Raw genomic sequence first — 18,861 nt, 5'->3', positions numbered from 1 at the left:
CCCTTTAATTGATTGTATTTTACACACACACACACACACACACACACACACAGATAGATATATTGATATATAGATGAATATATAGATCGATAGATAGACAGATGGATATATAGATTGATAGATAGATGACAGATAGATAGATAGATAGATAGATAGATAGATGATAGACAGATGTAACTTTTGATGATTATAACTATGCTATTATTATTGTTATTATTGTTATTATTAGTAGTAGTTAATCTTGTGGACTTCAGAATGATCCTGTGTAGCTTATCAGAAGGATCACTGCGACCTCTAGCGGCTTCACGCAGGACAGCCAGAACGCTCTGTGACGTCAGCTCGTAACGTGGCTCCAGTCAGTGTGTACGGAAGTGGAAGCACTGCTGTCACACGGTTGTCTGGAAGAAGAAGAAGAAGCAGAAGAGTTTTAAAATAGAATAAGACAGTTTTCTCAGTTTGTCTCCATGATGATTTTACCTCGTAGAAAGCAGCGGCCATCTTGTCTGATTATCTCTCTGTAAGAGTCACAGCAGAAAGTCCACGATGAGCTCTGAGGATGTGCTGAAGAACGCGTCCAGGCTGGCGTCCTATAATGTGGTGCTACAGGTACACGGAGACCGAGCTGCAGCACCGGGCTGACACAGCTCTGTCCGGTAATGGCTGACGTTGTCTTCTCTTGTTCCTTTGATCTCAGGTTATGTTCCGTGTGCTCACCTTCCTGCTGAACGCGTTCACTCTGCGCTTCGTGTCCAAGGAGCTGATCGGGGTCGTTAATGTCAGGTGAAGAGAAACCGGACCAGAAGCACAGCCACGTGTCACTGCCTCAGCTGCTCTAATGTGTGTGTGTGTGTGTGTGTGTGTGTGTGTGTGTGTGTGTGTGTAGGCTGACACTACTGTACTCCACACTAGTGTTTCTGTCCAGAGAAGCCTTCAGGAGAGCATGTCTGAGTGGAGGATCAGGGACCAAACACAGCTGGAGACAAGTGATCAACCTGCTGTGGCTGACGTGAGTTCAGTTTACTAAAGCATCTTACGAAAACTAACCCTTAAACTTATCCTTATCCCTACAAGAATAAAGTTGGAATATTATGAGACTAAAGTTGGAATATTATGAGAATGAAGTTGGAACATTATGAGAATATAGTCGTAATATTGCACATTATCATAAGCATCAGGACTTTGAAAAGAAGAAGAAAGACCCTCATATTCTATTGGAGGAAGTTGTCTCTTGAATTGAGGACGAAATGTTAATTGGAAAGTGCTCAAAGTATGAGGCTATTGTTTGTTACATCTGTGTGATATTCATCAAGGTTTCATAGTATCTCCAGAAACAATACGATTATTAATCAAGATGTTGGATCCAGAAGGAATGGAACTCAGGCGAGCGCAGGTTCTTGTGCTATTTCCTAAATGTTCCTAAAATGACTTTTTGTTTTGTTTGTGTTATTTTCTTTAACGTGTCTTTAATACTAAGTCGTATGAATTAGTTTTTCTTGAGAATGGATCACAGATCTTCAAGCTGCACTCTCGTGCACAGACAGATCAAACATTCCACCAACCCTGATGTTATAGAATGGTCATTAATGCATTCAGCTTGAGATTCTTCATCTGTTATGGACGTTGATTCATCTTGTGTATTCAGCTTGGATGTGTGTCTGTGTGTCTTTACCTCTCTCACCGCTCAGGCTGCCGCTCGGTGTGTTATGGGCCTCCCTGCTGGTCTGTGTGTGGCTCTGGCTCCTGGAGGTCCCAGATCCCCAGACTGTCCCGTACTACGGCCCTGCTGTGGTGTTGTTTGCCTTGTCAGGCGTGCAGGAGCTGCTGGCTGAGCCGCTCTGGGTCCTGGCTCAAGCTCACATGTTTGTCCGCCTGAAGGTGGTCGCCGAGAGTTTAGCGATGATCGCTAAGTGCAGCGTAACCGTGGCGCTGGTGGTGTCGGCCCCTGAATGGGGGCTTTACATCTTCTCTGCTGCTCATGTAAGAAATCAGCTGACGTTTCTGTCATTATTACAGTAAATTTGTCTTTTTCACGTGTAATCATTTGAATCTTTTGTCAGTTGGTGTACACAGGATTCCTGGTGCTGTGCTATGGCGTTTACTTTATTCGTTTCCTGGGCTCTAAAGAAGCAGAGAAGAAGAGTTTTCCTTTGAGCTGTGTTCGAGATCTCTTGCCCTGTAGAGCAGAGGGAGAGGTAGTTTATCACACAAAGTCAAAAGAATCCTCAAATTGAAACAGATTTTCAAAAGTTTCCAGCTGTTCGCTTGGTCCTAACAGACTGATTATCTTCATCTAATGTTTTTGCAGGCGCTGGTTGACTGGACTCTCGCCCGCCTCACATGGAGCTTCTTCAAACAGTCCTTCCTGAAGCAGATCCTGACGGAGGGCGAGCGCTACGTCATGACCTTTTTAAACGTCCTCAGCTTCGGAGACCAGGGTGTTTATGATATCGTCAACAATCTGGGCTCCATGGTGGCGCGCTTCATCTTCTTGCCCATTGAGGAAAGCTTCTACATCTTCTTTGCCAAAGTGCTGGAGAGGGGTCGTGATGTCAGAAGTCAGAAACAGGTTGGAATTTTGGAAATAAACAAAGATGTCTTCGTCTGAAAAGCTGGTTGTCAAATTTTCACTCCATCTTGCCTCCACAGGAAGACGTTGCCATAGCAGCAGATGTCCTGGAGTGTCTTCTGAAGCTGGTGTTGGTGATCGGTCTGATTATCACAGTGTTTGGCTACGCATTCTCTCACTTGGCCCTGGACATTTATGGCGGCTCTCTGCTGAGCAGTGGAGCAGGTCAGTGAACTAACCCTGTGATCCCAGGAGAAACCCAGATATTATGAAAATGCATTCACCAGAGAAAAAATAATTCTGCTCTGTTTTTCTGAATTAACTGAATAGTTCAAATTCCTTGTACTTCCTATCTGAACAATTCCTGAGGCAAAGCCAACTAACATCAACAATGCCATCTATATTTCTTAAAGACACAAGCATCTTGCGGTGTCTAAAACCCAGGAGGGGGTTTGTATGAGATGAGGAGGATTGCCATCCCCTTTAAATTGTCAGTGTGTAGAATTTAGTGACATCTAGTGGTGGAGTTTCATATTGCAGCTGAATACCCCTCACCTCACCCTCCCCTTCCAAACATAAAAGAGAACCTGTGGTAGCCTTCAGTTGTCATTAAAACTCAAAAGGTGTTTAGTTTGTCCAGCTTGGACGACTGTAAAAAACATGGCGGCCTCCGTAGAGAGGACCTGCTCCAGATGTTCTTTGCTGTCGTCCCCCACAACCCCACCCCCGGCCAATCTGCTCTCAAAGTTAATCATCTAGGAACACTCCCAAGTAATATTCACAAGTTTGGGGAAAATCCCTCCATGTGTTGTTGAGCTATATTGAGCATACACACACACACACACACACACACACACACACACACACACACACACACACACACACACACACACACACACACACACACACACATATATACTACATGTATATTACTTTACATGCGGCTTTGCACAGGACGCTCTCTGGACAAGGATTTTGAGCTCTGTCATTATTTTAGAAAAACAGAGCAGAATTATTTTTTTTATCTGAAGTGAATGCAATACCCTTCCGTAAGATACAACCCACAACAAGATATGAAGCTCTATATTGTTTGGTATCCTAAATTGTCTCATACGTAACTTTGTTGAAGGGCCTACTTTGCTGCGCTGCTACAGCTCCTACGTCCTCCTGCTGGCTGTGAACGGCGTAACAGAGTGTTTTGTATTTGCTGCCATGAGCCAAGAAGAGGTTGACAAGTAAGACTGTAAAAATACACAGAGATACAGGCGTCACAGAGTTTATCACCTGTCAGTTAACACAGTTTGTTTTGTTCTCAGGTACAACCTGGTGATGCTGGCTCTGTCTGTGTCTTTCCTCCTCTTGTCCTACTGGCTGACCTGGTGGGCTGGCGCTGTCGGATTCATACTTGCAAACTGCCTCAACATGGGCCTCCGCATCTTACACAGCCTGCTTTACATACACCGCTACTTCCAGTCCAGTCAGTGGAAACCACTGCAAGGCCTCCTGCCCTCCCCACTCCTGCTGCTGACCCTGGCTGTCAGTGGAGGTGTCACAGCAGTTTCTGAGGTATCAGAGCGACGTGCTTATTTAGTTGCTTTCTTTTTTTAAATGTTCCTGTAAAACCTGATCCGATATCAGTGTCCCTAACTTGAGCTTCTCTTCCCCTCTGGTTCCAGAGTGTTTTCTGCTGTGACAGCGGCTGGTTACTGAGGATGGTCCACATTGGAGTTGGTGCAGTGAGTCTGCTCTGTGTGATTGTAGCCGTTCTTCTCACGGAGAGTCGGATGATTCAGTTTGTGAGGACTCAGCTGTTTCCCCAGTACAGAAAAAAACACTCGTAAACTTGACTGAAAATGGAAGAAAACGTCTGCACCGATACAAACAGCAGATCAAGAGCTACTAACTGACGTTCACGGGTTGTGTGAATGAAACCCAACCAGGAAATGGACCTCTTTGTGTGTGAGTGAGATATTTTCTCGGCAACATTCCTGTGTCGTATGAAGAAACCTGTCGTGACTGTTTCAGGATCTATTTGTGGCTGAAAAAGCAGATGAATGTATTTTAATACGACTGAATCTGAAAATGTGAATTTGTTACAGGGATAGTTTGTTTCATATTTTTAATGTTATAATTAAAAAGTATGCCATTTTGCGACACCAAAATGACGAGCATTTGTCATGTTTGATTTCACTATGTTGAAGGTTCCTGTTGTTATTTTGGTAAATTTCAGCTTTCAATAGAATCTGAATGTAAATAACATGACACAGCACAAGACAATAAATCTTCTCTAAAATCAGGGTCCACAGGGTCTCAAATTTTATATTCAGAATTTTAGGCCTTAAAAAGTCTAAACATTTTACGCACTAGGTCATAAATATGTGTAGGTAGGTTTTAATTATGTTAACTTTCATATGATGCTACTTGCGTTGTGTGTTAGTGAGTTTTAGTCATAGAACATAGAGAAATGTTTTGGCGGCCTGCGTAGTTTGTAAAGACTCTGTGTTGTAGCTCTTGCTCAAATATACAGATATTCCTATGTTGTAATGAATCTACAAACAAGACCAACATGGAGTCTATAAAGGTCTTGGTCATAGTGTATCTCAGTTCACTCGGCTTGGCTGTGGGAAAGACTATGGATACTGTCACTGAGACAAAGTGGCGTTTCAAGGGTACTTCTCTCTTAACTACTTCACTGTATCTTCAATTATGGGGAACTGTAAGTAAATGGTTTTTATTTATATAGCGCTTTTCTAGTCTTGATGACCACTCAAAGTTTTACAGTACAGTTTTACATTCACCCAATCACACACACATATACAGTGCATCTATTAGCAGCACTCCCTTTGCTGTCTCTTCTAAGGAGGCAATTCAGGGTTCAGCATCTTGCCCAAGGACACTTTCGCATGCAGATGGGGAAGACTGGGGATCGAACTGCCGATCTTCTGTGTTGGAGTGACCCACCGCCTAAATTTCAGCCACAGCCGCTTGATTTCCATCGGGCGTCTTAAATCAACTTGCTTGATAAATATTTGATTACTTGTATTTAAAAAACAACGAAGGACTTCATAAAAACTTTATTCATTCCAACACTATTATTATTTCCTTTGTCTCGTAAATGTTAATTTTCCTGGTAAGAAATGTCACATTTATATAAATATTGTCGCACAGGAACACACTTTGTGATGCACAGGTTTAACACTATGTTTGTGATTTACTTTTTAGTCTATGAGAACCTGACTGGTTTTTCAATGTGACCACTTACTGGTCACATTGACATGTTGCTGAGAAACACTTTGGTTATTTGTTGTTCTTTCCTCAGTTCTGTTCGTCCCTGCGGGCGAATCATTACATAATTATAGGAAACAAGCAGGAAAGCATGGGAGCGGCTTTATTTTAAGCAAATGCTTTTCCTCTCTCTGCTCTTTTAAGGAAGTTTTAGGACAAAGTCATATCTTTTAAACATTGAGTCCTGGTTTAGTCGCCAGTGCAATTAGAGAGTGGTTTGACAGCAGGAGGGAGGACGAGGATACACAGACAGAGACGTGTGTCACGTTGTTGCATCCCTGGGATGTCCTCGGGGTGTGGGTGGTGGGGGGGATGTGTGTTCCACCAGTTTCAGCAGTGAGCTCATCATTTTCTAATGTAGCAGCAGGGGAGACAGCAAAGCATGACAGAAAGCAGAGAGAATGAGAGAAGGAGGAGTCTGAACACTCGTTACGTCATTTGTTAGTGTTAGGAACAGATTTATTGTCCTCTGGAGAATCTCTGCCTGGTTGTGTGTATATGCGAGCTGGACGTACAGGAGGAAAATAGCAACGGCTGACACAGGAGAGGAACATTTCATATCAGGATATTTTCACCTTCTCAAACATCATGTCTCAGGTAAGTCACTGTTTGAGGAGATATTTCCTTGTGGATTTGATGCAGAAGTGGACTTTGAGAAATCTCTGATGTGTTCTCGACTTGTTTCTCCAGCCAGGTCAGGAAGAGGATGAACAAATGCAGCGTCCTGAAGTGAGCGATCAGGATCTGACTGAGGCAAAGGGCAAACTGGGCGGTGGTGGGCCAGCAAAGAGCAAGACGTTTGAAGTAATGGAGGAGTGCGGTGAGGACACACACACACACACACACACACACACACACACAAATAATTTGACACTACTCTTGCAGATGGAAGCCAAAGGAAACTCTAACTTAAATCATGCATGGTTGAGCTTTAGTCTTAAATCGTGTCAGTGTGTTTGTGTGTGGGGCGTTTCTCATGATGTTTCCACTCCATATACAGAGAACACAGTCTGTCTCACGCAGTGGGATGAGAAATGAAGTGTGTGTGTTTATAAAGAGCATATCCTCACTCTGACTCAACCCCTCTCTCTCTCTGCCTCATTAACAGTGAAGTATGATGATTGTTTATTTCTCTCTCCTTCACAGCCAAAGTGGGTAAAGCTGCTCCCTCTGTGTTCAGTGGCGCGAGGTCCGGAGCAGAGACGGCTTTCAACACACGCTCAGCTCGACCAGTCAGAAAGTAGCTGAGGGACTTTCTGACCATGAGATGACAACACCTGTTCCATGTTAGGGGGGTTTGGTATGAGTTGATTTACAGCTGTATTTAGTGGCCTGGTTTTGTTCATCTTTGTCCTGCTTGTGTTTTGGCACTTAACTGGTTTCTCCAGGTTTCAACAAGTTAACTTTAAGACTTTTAAAGACTTTTTAAAACCATAATGAATTAAATTTAAGATTTGTGTCGTGTGTGACAGATATGAAGGAATACCCCTGAATAATTTACATTTTGCTGTTATTGAAGATTAGGTGAAGTAGCACAATACTCAGATGAATTCACACTCCACATTGATCTTGTTAATATTTTGTGTAAGTTTCTCAAAACTTATTCCCACAACCAACTGCTAAAGAAAACGAGAGGTTAGAAAAACAAAGGTCTTGTTTGTAGTTTCATTAGTTTGCTCGTATCTGTCACGTTGAAAAAGAACTACAACACACAGACAATACAAATGCCGCTACAGCAAAACTCATTTCGAAGCACGACAGAAGTAGCGTTAAATGAACGTTAACATAATCAAGACCTATCTAAATGTATTTCATAACTCAAACATAATTTCAACATATTTAAGACTTTAAGGGCTGAAATTCAATGGATTTTAGACTTTTTAAGACCCTGAGCAAACCCTGACTTAAACTGTTTTGTTGTAGCATGTTCAACTAATTTCTATAAAAATATAATTTGTTTTTTATTTATTATTTTTTGTGGTTTCTCCTTTTTGTTTTTCACCTAGTGTATGAGAGCACAGGATAATAAGCCACCTCCCATGTGCTATATTGTTATTGATCCGTATGAACATTCATTAATAAAAACAAAATAAAAAAGGTATCAATCAAAGTAAATCTGAAAGAAACTCAATTTGTGTTTTTACTTTTTATTCAAAAAATGTTTCCATCAACAAACAATGGATAAAATGTATTAGAACAAAACTAATGTTACAACAGTTAACGAAACATGGAGATCGATGGGAAAACAAAAAGTGAACCATGATAGAACCAGCTCTGTGTTAAAGGAGGACAAAAAGAAGTAGAAATCCAGTTTTATTTCATAAACTTGTGATGTTGGTCTTGGAGGATTTTTGCGGAGGACTTGGCGTCGTAGAACAGCTCGTTGATCTCCTCCACCTGCTCCCTCTCCACGCTCTCTTTCCCCTGAACACGGCCCAGCAGACTGGCTGGTGTCAGCAGCTGCACAGCGTACCTGCAGGGAAACACACTCAGTATGTTCAGGTCCTAAAATTCCTCTACGTGCACTGCACATCAAACACTTCCACCTCAGTTACACTGGTGAGTTACAAAGCAAATGTTTTTCTCCCTTTGTTACCAAATGGGAATAAATGTGGTGCCTGTGAGACCAAACTTTTCCTATGATGAAAATAACAGGAATGAAACATTTCACTGGCTGCTGAATTATTCAAAACAAATATATAAAATATATATATATCAAATTTCCCATTATCCCTCAGAGAATAATTCATGGATCTTGATGGAAAAAAATCTGTTATGTTTAAGGGACTGATATTTTTGGGAAAAAACATGAACAATGAATGTAAGGCTGCTTCTTGCTTCATTTTATTCTTTGACACACACACAACATGTCCGTCTGTACCTGAGCGTGGTCTTTGTGCCGATCTCTGCCAGGTGTGAAAGTGCTTCCTCACTAATGGTGATGCCCTCAGTCTGGGCACGGATCTTGACGATCTACAAACCACAGCAGCATTAGTGACACACGCACAGACATGACATCACACGTGGAGAAGCTCTGACTCTCAGACTCACCTGCTTCAACTCCTGTGGTGTGTACAACATGGTGCGGATTATCATGACTCTGTCCAGTAAGTCCAGAGGGATCCCATGTGGAGAGCTGATGTCCTCTGTCCCTCTGGTGGACAACACGTGGTTGTTAATACTACAAATCTAACATCTTAGTAAACTTCTCTTTTCTGTTTCCTGTTGAAGGTTGATTTCTAGACATCTTACCTGATTAAACAGTTTCCCCTGTTCGAGGCAAACACAACTATGGGCGCGATGGTGCTCTCGAGCGCTCGATGGAGGTAGGTGAAGCATTCGATGTCCAGCATGTGAACCTCGTCCACGAACAGCACACCAGGTACGAGCTCAGCTACGCCCTGGTCAATGTAGCGATTCACCACCTTGTTGATCTCATTACGCAGCTTATCTAAAAACAGGAAAACAGATAGAGCATTCATTTAAAAAAGAGGCACTCAGAGCACATACCCCCACCATGGCCAAACAATTCTACACATGGTTGTCAAGTTCTAACAGTAGAAATATTAAAGAAAAAATGAAATGGTCTGATAACATAAATTATTTAATACCTTTGCCAAGGAGGTTATGTTTTCTTCTGCATTTGTTTGTAACTTAGCAGGATTAGGCAAAAACTAGTCAATCGATTTCCATGTAATGCTGTGGAAGGGCGGGACATTACCCAAGAAAGAACCCATTACATTTTAGTGTGGATCCAGGATTTCCAGAGATGTGGCTCTTTTCCACATTTTCCATTTCTCAAAGAACAACTAATGGATCTTTATGGTAAAGAATAAATCGGACTCGTCTTAAAATAACCGAAATGTAATGGTTTTATCCGCAGCCCCATCTCTCTTCCTCGCTCAGTGGAAATTGGTTAATTAGTTTATGTGTTATCCTGCCAACTATTGTTTTTTTTTTCCTACCTGTGATTTCTGTCTTTTTTGGCTTCATCAGTTGTCCCATCATGGAGAGAATGTCCTGTCCTCCCTTGGATCAAATAATGAACAATTATTTTCAAGATGTAGAGGGATAACTCAGTGGGACATAAACAGCTGCACTGATATTAACACGATCATTACACAACATTAGTGTTTATGTACCTGGGGTCTGGCATTTGCGATGTCCAGGTCGTGCAGAGTCACGTCTTGGACTATCTCCTTCTTTTTGTGGACGTCCCCTTTGGGCAGCGGCACGTACTCCTCTGCCTCCAGATCAAACTCTGTCGCATATGTGTCACAACGACCTTGTCTCTGCAAAGACAAGAGTGCAATAGCAAAATATGTTAATAATTTAAAATGAAACAAACTACCCACTGTTTAACAGCAGTGAAACAAAGACAACACACGAGAGGAGGGAGAGCAGGTGTATGAGTGAACCTGGTGCCAGGCCAGCAGAGAGAGCCGGCTGACGGATGAAAGGGTTTTGAGGCGGCGGGTCATGAGATGCTGTCAACAGTAACAAATGTGTCGCCCTGTCCGCCTCCTCCGGCCTCTGACGAGAGCCGACCTGCACGCCCCCCCCCTCAGCCCACCTGCACTGATTAAAGGAACCGTCATCGCAGCCTGTCAACATAGCCCACAAGCACCGCCGCTGGTAAAGGGGCATTGTGGGAGATGATGAGATAGAGGGAGCATGAGGGGCCGTAGGAATGAGAGACGCTAATTTCAGGGCACAGCAGAAAATGCAACAGAGCTTTCATGCAGAACTGAGAGAGATGAAAGAACGTGAAGGACAGAAGAGGACAGGCAGGACAGAAATCACTCAACCTTGGCATAACCAAGACTTTAGTGAAATATTTAATTTATGAACTAAAAACAACTCAGATGAATTATGATAAAATAATAAAATAACGATAGTAACAGGTGGAAGTGATATAGTGATACCTTGACAGCTCCACTGTTTGCTTCAATGTAGATGACGTCTCCCGCTTCCACACGCTCTTTCTGTAGACTCTCATAAATACTAGGATCCAGCTGAGGAAACAAGACAAGAGACTTTAAGGCACTTACAGATCCTCATCTTGATCAACAAGATGTGTTTTTGCACCTAGAATATTTGATTCATAGTAAATTAACATGGTTACCCTTTTTTTTTTACATAATTATATTTTTACTACACTGTGAAAATATACAACATAGATCAAGGTGCTTTACAAACAGCAGTTAAACATGCTCTAATGAAGCAGATTAAAAAATATATATATTTCTCAATCTGACCTTGAGCTGCTTTGTGCCTTTGCCCGTCTTCAGACCGATGATGACGTGGCTGATGGTTTTCCCGTAGCCGCCCATGGGATTCTCTGTCTCACAGGGGCTCAGCTCCGTCACCTCCCCCTCATATACCTCCTTGGTCTCTTTGATACGCAGTCCTGAGGGCGGGCAACATTACAGTCACACACACAAGCAGTGTACTGAGTGAGAACTCAATCGGGCCTTTATATTCCTGTATCAACTAAGCCGCCACATCCCTCTGTCTATTTTATTAAAAAGGGAGAGAACACGTGTGCGGGTGCCCATGAAATTTCTCGGCATCGTTCTGTGTAACACGATCACATTCTATCCTCTTTCGAGCAGCCTGAGTACGAGCAGCACGCAGGTGGACGGTCATTTGTGGTGGGGGTCAGGCAGCGCTGCTTAAGGCAAGGTCTGTCTGTCACGGTGCTCTTTATCGACAAGGTGATGACAACCTTCAAATGAAAGCCACTCCGCCTGCAGATTGTGTTCAAGGGGAGGAGTGAAGGTGCTGATGACCACGTCTACCTCTGCCTAAGCTCCATTTCCTCCCCTGCGACAGGTGCCATCAGCAAACCCCTTCCCCCTCCTTTCCTTCCTTCTCAAATCCACTATAGTTCGGCCTTTCTGCTCATGAGGATGGTGCGAGCAGGACACAACTTTCTGCTCAATGACTTCTCCTCACTGAGGGACTGAGCTGAACACATATTAGGTCATTTTACGCCTAAAAGATGCAAGAACCAAAGAAATTCAGAGGAACCTAATGTGCTAAAACTTATTCTGCCAATACAAAATAAAAATTAATTTGTTTCATTATGATACTATAAGATTTTGTCAGTTTCTATATCTCTGCTTCCTTTTGTTTTAGTATTTGCCCTCTTGTTGCAATTTGGTATCATGTCAACTACCAGTAATTAGAAATGGTGCCTAGTAGCTAAGCTTAATAGAACCCAAAACTCAAATGAAACGGGACCTACCAAAACACACATCAACCTCAGTTACCGTGAATTGTTTGGGGACTAGGAACAAAAATTTGCTGTAAAAATAATTAGTTAAGAGACACTCACCAATGGCCCTCCTGAAGTTTTCCATCAGTACTTCTGTTTTCTTAATTTCAAATGAGTAGACCTCACTGCCGACCATAGGACAGAAGGGCACCTTGTTTCCCAGGTCTTGCGCTATAGCCAGGGCCAGAGCAGTCTGAAGGGAGGGGAGGTAGAAAATGTATTTAAAAAGGCACAATCAGAGGCACAAATAGAGGCTTTTACCTCTGTCCTGTTAGTAAATCAACACTTACCTTTCCTGTACCGGGTGGCCCCGCCAGTAACACTGCCCGTCCTGCCATCTTCTTTGAGCGAATGAGCTCAACAATGATGCCACAAGCCTGGGGAGGGACACAAAAATTGTATTGCTATTATATATAGACATACAGTTCTAAAATGTCATCAGGAACTAATTTTAATTCAAGTAGCTGAGGAAGTCTGGAAACAGTAGTGGGATACGTAACTGAGCTGAATACTATGTTGTGAAAACATTATGGCAGCCATGCATGTCAATGAAACTAGGGCTGCAACTAATAAATACTTTCATTACTGATTAACCAAATTATTTTTGGGGATGAATGATTTTGGTTGATTTGAATGATTAAACGTTTTCTCTAACCTAGTGAGAAAATGCACAGCAGTTTTTAGGATTTTTGCTTTAAACGTTACAAAATAATTATCAAAATAGTTGCTATGCCGGCTTCATTTATGCTGTTGTATTAATCAATTAATTGACAAATTATTTCAGCCCTGATGAAGTTATCTATAAGCTTGACAGTGGGAGGAGCTCCAAACTCTGCAATGTCCCCAAGTACATTTGAATGCCTTGACGACTAGAGCAACCCCTGGCTAATCTGTACATGTCAAATATTGACAAAGACCAAAAACGAAATCTAATCTCTTTTTTAAATATATAACATGACAGTATGCTAAGTATAGGATTTTAGATGCTTTTTAATATGGCCCTTTTCACTTTGGAAACTACATATTAACTAGTTGTAAAAGAAAAAAACAAACATTATAATATTCCCATGTTTAAATGAAATGACAACTGTTGTATTTGTATAAAAAAATCAGATCCATTTGTCTCTGTATTCAGTTATACATTTTAGCCTTAAAATTCTGAAATCCAGTATATCCAGTGTATTGGTAAACACTGAATAAAAGTGATTTCTTTTCGGGGTGAACTTCTCCTTTAACTCACCTCCGACCTCAGCAGGAAACAGCGACACCACTGTGCTAACTAAGCTAGCATGCTGTAGCATCGCACCCCCTGAATGGAGCTAGATCTTCCACGCAAAACCCGCATCATCTCTTTACGACATTTCTGAAACAGTACAAGAGTAGCGCGCGTGCCCTGAAAGATGGACATTACCTCTCTTGCAGCCTCCTGGCCGACCAGACCACACGCGGTCGGTTTAGCATTCCCGGCCTCGTCTAGCCCGAGTCCTTTGACATGACTGTGGGAGGCGATCCGCTGAGTTTTCGTGGTGCTCTTCACCTCCTCGATCTTCATTGTGGTGTCACTTGTTCAAAGCTGTGGCGTTAAAAATGCAACACGGGGTTAAAGTGGGTGAAATGCTCGTGTGTCTCAGATCACTTCTCACAGCGGCACTCGGCGCCGAAACTCAAAACACAGGGAAGTCGGTTTCCATGTGGGGTTACTAGGGAAAATCAACGGAAGTGATACCCTGATGCACCGCCCATTTAGACCATCCGACAAAATGATTGGACCATGCGAAGCCGTACAACACGTTCATTGGCTAAGGCTTGTGTCAATCATGTACATCAGAGTTTTCTCACTTCCGGTTGTGCTTTGAAATGCTTTGTCGTAGTAGAAACTGCTGGAAACTTGACAGCGAGGAGATGTCACTGAATGAATGAGGAGCTTAAAGACAGATGTTTTTACTTGTCACTTAAACACTTTGCTGTTAGGTTTGAACCAGAGAGACATTTTGACAGACACGGCTTTTCTCTTTTTCTTTTAAAACTTATGCTAACTGCTAAAAACAAGACCCGCCTCATCATGCTGCCCTGGGGATGAAGTGACGGACAACAGGGAAGGAGTTCACATCAAAGTAAAGTCGAATTATTTAGTGAGCCATACACTAGTTAAGCTAGTTAGCATCGCTTGTTGCTTGGCGTGTTTTCTGTTTGAACTGACGGGTGCTAACGAGGGGAAAGTTAGCTGACAGCTAGCCAGCACCGCCTTCTGCTTCCGTCGGAGCTGAGTTCAAGGTCCAGGTCAGAGTTGAGGAAAAAACATAAACACGCCAGTTCAGCTAACGGCGCGAGCCTCGGGTTAAAATGTCAGAGTCCGGGGGCGACAGCCGCGTTAAAACGTTGAATTTTAACGTCGGGGTGCTCGGACATGTCGACAGCGGGAAGACGTCGCTGGCCCGGGCGCTGAGCAGCACCGCCTCCACGGCCGCCTTCGACAAGAACCCGCAGTCCCGCGAGAGGGGCATCACGCTGGACCTCGGCTTCTCCTCCTTCACGGTGGATCTGCCCGATCAGCTGCGGGCCAGCGACGGACAGCAGCCGTACGACAGCCTGCAGTTCACCCTGGTGGACTGTCCGGGACACGCCTCCCTCATCCGCACCATCATTGGAGGTGAGCGCTGGGAATTGTCTGCAAGTTTGTTCGATGCCACATGTCACTGGGATGACAGTAGATTAAAGGGTCGGGAACTAATCGTGGGGACACACGCAGGCAGGGTGTGTTGATCACTATACCGCTGGATGATGATACAGGAGGAGGCCAAAGTCAGATTTATTTACAAACCAGTTTAGCCAAAGTGCTTTACAAACATGGTAAACAACAGAAAGTGTGTATATAGAGAAAGTAAAAACTGTGCAAGAGAACAGTGCAATAAATAAACTCAAGAAGAAAGTAAACAAGATAAAGAAAAAAGAGGGATATTAACAGGATCAGGGTGAATTAAAAAGATTTAAAATCATCAATAGGACGAGATCGAGTGGACAGGACACTATTTCAGAGCTTAGGGAATAGTTCAGAGAAAGCGCTGTCACCTTTGGACTTTAGACCATTGAGAGCTTTGTAGGCAAATACTAGAAGTAGTAGAGGTGACCGCAACCATTCTTCACAAGCTACACTCATATTGTACCCATTTATCAGGTATATCATATAGCCACAACACCCCCTAACCCTAACACTCATTAAGTCATATCCACACTCCAAAGACATGCAGATTGAGGTTAGATAAACTTGAGACTCTAAATTGAATGTAGGTGTGAATGTGAATAGTTATTTATCTTTTTGTTGGCCCTGTCACAATCTGAAGACCCGTCCAGTGTGTACCCTTCCTCTCACCCAATGTCAGCTGGCATTGGCTCCATTCCCTCTGTGACCCTCAAAAGACAAGTATAGATAATAAGTATAGATAATGGATGCTTGGTCCCAGTATGCATGAGAATGTACTGATTATTCTTATGTTTGTTTCACCCACAGCCGACCCACACACACCTAGTTCATTTTTACCATTAACTATTAATTAATATGAATAAATATATTGACCTGTTACACATAGTGTTTGCAGGTTTCCTCCAGGTAGCCAAGTAGTAATAGCTGATATGCTGATAGTTGAAGTAATGTAGCGCACCACATAATATTTCTGTTCCTGAAATGATCAAACAAATGATGGCATCAAAGGTAAATATTTACATAATTGTACTTTATTTGATCTATTCTGTTTGATCAAAGGAAGTATAAAATATGTCAAGTTACTATGACAACTAATGAGCGTAAACAAGTTGTAGAATGTTTTGGAACAATGTTGCACTTTATTGATGACATCAGCTGCAGAAAACGTCCCTGAAGAGAGCAGAAGCATTTTGAACTCTCCACGATCTTCAACCGAACTTGAGTCCACGTTTCTGTCGTAGCAGTTCGTTGATAACACTTCAGAATTAAAGATGATACATTGATACCTTGTGATCTTGACAAGGAGCTGTATACATTATTCTCACTACTACTACACACAACTTTGACCTCTCCAGCAGAGGGCGTCCTCTCTCTGAAGGCATCTTGCTTGATCATGTCATATTGATGAGGACGGTGGAAGTACGAGTTAAGAGTTGTGGGGTTCCAGAGCAAAAAAAACCCAAAACAAGATCCCACTTTTTTAAACTTAAGTCTGTGCAAGGGGCAGACTTTGATCGGAGTAATGGTCCTGATATTAAAGCAGACTAAATGCTGCTGTGTCATGTAACCATCATACTAAATATGAGCCAGTGGGGTGGCACATGCTGTAGATTAGGGAGGAAGGAAAGTGTGTGGATGGGGGTATGTGTTAAACTTCCCCTCCTGTCTCAAGTGGGGAGAGCACAGGAAGGAGAGAGAGCCAAATAGAAGGAGAGAAAAGTGGGGAGCACAGGAAAGAGAGACAGCCAACGTTAGGGAAAGGAAAGACAACCAAGTGAGCTTCAGCTCTGGTTTCAACCCTCTAGCCCTTTACTCTCTCTATGCCTCCATGCACCCCTCCCCTGATTTCTCTTCTTGTTCTACTGTTATTCTTGGGCGTCTGTGTCCGTTCCTGTTTGTGTTGCTGTTGCAGTCTTCATGGCCTCTTCACTGAAACTATGTAGAGTTTTGATGTCTTTTTGTAGAAGCACAACAGAAAAGCATGAATGTCTGTAACAGCAAATAACTGTGTTATTGTGCTTCAGCTCACTGTTTTTTCTGATTAAGTAAAATCAGGTATATTCTCCATTATTATCTGTCTTCTCCAGGTGCCCAAATCATTGACCTGATGATGCTGGTGGTGGATGTGGTGAAGGGGATACAGACTCAGACGGCAGAGTGTCTCCTGATAGGAGAGCTGACCTGCCCTCGCATGGTGGTCGTCCTGAACAAGATTGACCTCCTGCCACCCAACAAAAGACAGAGCGCCATTGAGAAGATGACCAAGAGACTGCACAAAACACTGGAGACCACAAGGTCTGCATTTGATCAAATATAATAAGTAAAATAATTAAATGGGATAAGTGTAGAGATGTGAAATTTGGGTCATAGCAGGTAAGAAGTTTGTGGCATACAGCGCTTGTTCACACACCAGTGGTGCATTGGTAGAAATTTGGCATTCTTGCCAAAGGACACTCAGACATTTGGACATAAGGATCCAGGGATCAAACTATTGACCTTTAAATTAATGTATGACCCGCTCAACCTTCTGAGCCACAGCTACTCATCTTCTTCAAAATTCCTCATTTAACTCACTCTCTGACTCATCTCTGTCTGTTAGGCACACCTTTTATCTTTTTTATATTTCTGCATTTATTTTACTTAAAGCAACTTAAATCATTATTTCAACATCAAAGAATGAAGTAATTGGAGCTTCATGTTTTTTTTGTTGTTGGCCAGATTTAAGGAATGTCCCGTGATTGCTGTGGCAGCAAAGCCCGGGGGCCCAGAGGCCCCTGACACAGACGAGCCACAGGGATTGCCCCAGTTAATAGAGGTAAGGTCTGGAAACGCACTTGAATATAATGCAATTTGCTGATCACCTTTTTTGATCTATAAAAACGAGACTTACACATTTGCGATTAAAACAATACATTTGTCAGTTCTCTCTGTTGGATGTGATAATGTGAAAACACAAATTGTCTCAGTTATCTTTGGCATAACTCTAATGTTTTTTTTATTGCTGATGTCAATATATTTGCACATTAATCCTGGCTGATTTATCAGTAAGTGTTTTCTTGTAAATTTTTTCAATATCTTCTAATTAAGAACAGACAAAACTAAATAAATTGATGTCATCGCACAGTATACTGCTGTAGAAGAATTATTATTCTTATTTCCCTTGGGTGTTCAAATAAATGCCAAATAACATGAGGAAATGTGTAATAGGCGTTGTTTGTGAAGCCACCATTAAGTCAGACTTGGCACTGGATAAACATGGATAGAATTATCACCTCTTCTTCTCTTTTATCTGGTTTCATATTTGAGTAATTGTGTCTTTACAATATTATGACAGCAGTCATATTATTGTGTGTGAAAATGTCTGCTTCTCTTTTTTTGCTTGTCTGTCTCAGCTCCTGAAGAAGCAGACGTACCTCCCTCAGAGAGACCCTGCAGGTGACCTTCTGATGGCTGTGGACCATTGCTTCTCCATCCGTGGTCAGGGAACCGTCATGACCGGCACCATCCTGCAAGGGTCGTTGGCCATCAACGACACTGTGGAAATCCCAGCACTGAAGGTATCCTCTAGACAGGCAGGAATTCAGAACCTCTGATATTTACAAAGAAAGGAACATTCCTGAGAGCCGGTAATGCTTATGTAGAAACCACAGAAGTTCGGAAGTTCACTTGAGTGGAAGTGGGCAGACGGAGGGAGGGACGGCTGAGCGGGTCCAGAGGATGTGTCAGTTTAATGTGAGAGGAGGATGAGGGGACCGGGGGTGGGTAATATAGAACAGATGGAAACTTTCAGTAACGCGCAGCAGTTTTGTCTGCAGTTATCCTGTTCACCTCTTGGGGGCAGCAAATGTCTTAATGTCGGAAGACAAAGACTCAGCCTGGTCTAATTCTGTTGATTTGCTCAGTGTGCGGTTGTAGAAAACCACAGACACTAGGATGAAGTAAATATAAAGAAAGATAGATTGACTACTAGGCAGACAGATAAATGGATACTATTTAATTTACAGTTTTTATATATTTTTTTTTACATGT

At 42.5% G+C, this 18,861-nt stretch overlaps 4 protein-coding genes across 8 annotated transcripts in view; 3 read left to right on the top strand and 1 right to left on the bottom strand.

Annotated features, from left to right (window-relative positions):
• The first annotated feature begins 311 nt into the window (after window positions 1-311).
• rft1 (RFT1 homolog) lies at window positions 312-4,863 on the top strand. The gene is made up of 10 exons (XM_035148008.2): window positions 312-606; window positions 695-780; window positions 884-1,006; window positions 1,686-1,977; window positions 2,058-2,192; window positions 2,306-2,566; window positions 2,647-2,791; window positions 3,696-3,801; window positions 3,883-4,132; window positions 4,243-4,863. The coding sequence occupies exons 1-10, from the start codon at window positions 544-546 to the stop codon at window positions 4,405-4,407; spliced, it is 1,626 nt and encodes a 541-aa protein (XP_035003899.1). The 5' UTR covers window positions 312-543; the 3' UTR covers window positions 4,408-4,863.
• Window positions 4,864-6,178: 1,315 nt separating this feature from the next.
• On the top strand, window positions 6,179-7,966 carry mustn1a (musculoskeletal, embryonic nuclear protein 1a). Its single transcript, XM_035151964.2, has 3 exons — window positions 6,179-6,448; window positions 6,542-6,671; window positions 6,998-7,966. The coding sequence occupies exons 1-3, from the start codon at window positions 6,440-6,442 to the stop codon at window positions 7,093-7,095; spliced, it is 237 nt and encodes a 78-aa protein (XP_035007855.1). The 5' UTR covers window positions 6,179-6,439; the 3' UTR covers window positions 7,096-7,966.
• Window positions 7,967-7,982: 16 nt separating this feature from the next.
• Window positions 7,983-13,832, bottom strand: ruvbl1 (RuvB-like AAA ATPase 1). Its single transcript, XM_035151963.2, has 11 exons — window positions 13,543-13,832; window positions 12,422-12,508; window positions 12,192-12,324; window positions 11,110-11,261; window positions 10,777-10,866; window positions 9,994-10,143; window positions 9,817-9,880; window positions 9,104-9,302; window positions 8,903-9,005; window positions 8,733-8,824; window positions 7,983-8,324 (listed from the first exon to the last, which is right to left on the bottom strand). The coding sequence occupies exons 1-11, from the start codon at window positions 13,681-13,683 to the stop codon at window positions 8,165-8,167; spliced, it is 1,371 nt and encodes a 456-aa protein (XP_035007854.1). The 5' UTR covers window positions 13,684-13,832; the 3' UTR covers window positions 7,983-8,164.
• Window positions 13,833-13,976: 144 nt separating this feature from the next.
• eefsec (eukaryotic elongation factor, selenocysteine-tRNA-specific) overlaps window positions 13,977-18,861 on the top strand; it is a 46,431-nt gene continuing 41,546 nt past the window's right edge. For 2 of the 5 annotated variants that reach the window (XM_035151960.2, XM_035151959.2), the window contains exons 1-4: window positions 13,977-14,781; window positions 16,920-17,127; window positions 17,551-17,647; window positions 18,225-18,389. In XM_035151960.2, coding sequence (XP_035007851.1) covers window positions 14,475-14,781; window positions 16,920-17,127; window positions 17,551-17,647; window positions 18,225-18,389 — 777 coding nt within the window. In that variant the 5' untranslated portion in view covers window positions 13,977-14,474. The remainder of the gene's footprint in view (window positions 14,782-16,919; window positions 17,128-17,550; window positions 17,648-18,224; window positions 18,390-18,861) is intronic. The other 3 variants (XM_035151961.2, XM_035151958.2, XM_035151962.2) reach the window with 3 other exon arrangements.

This window comes from Hippoglossus stenolepis, chromosome 3 (assembly GCF_022539355.2).
Source record: "Hippoglossus stenolepis isolate QCI-W04-F060 chromosome 3, HSTE1.2, whole genome shotgun sequence".
Lineage (NCBI taxonomy): Eukaryota > Metazoa > Chordata > Actinopteri > Pleuronectiformes > Pleuronectidae > Hippoglossus > Hippoglossus stenolepis.
The sequence above is the reverse complement of the archived record's forward strand: the minus strand, read 5'-3'. Positions and strand labels throughout refer to the sequence as shown.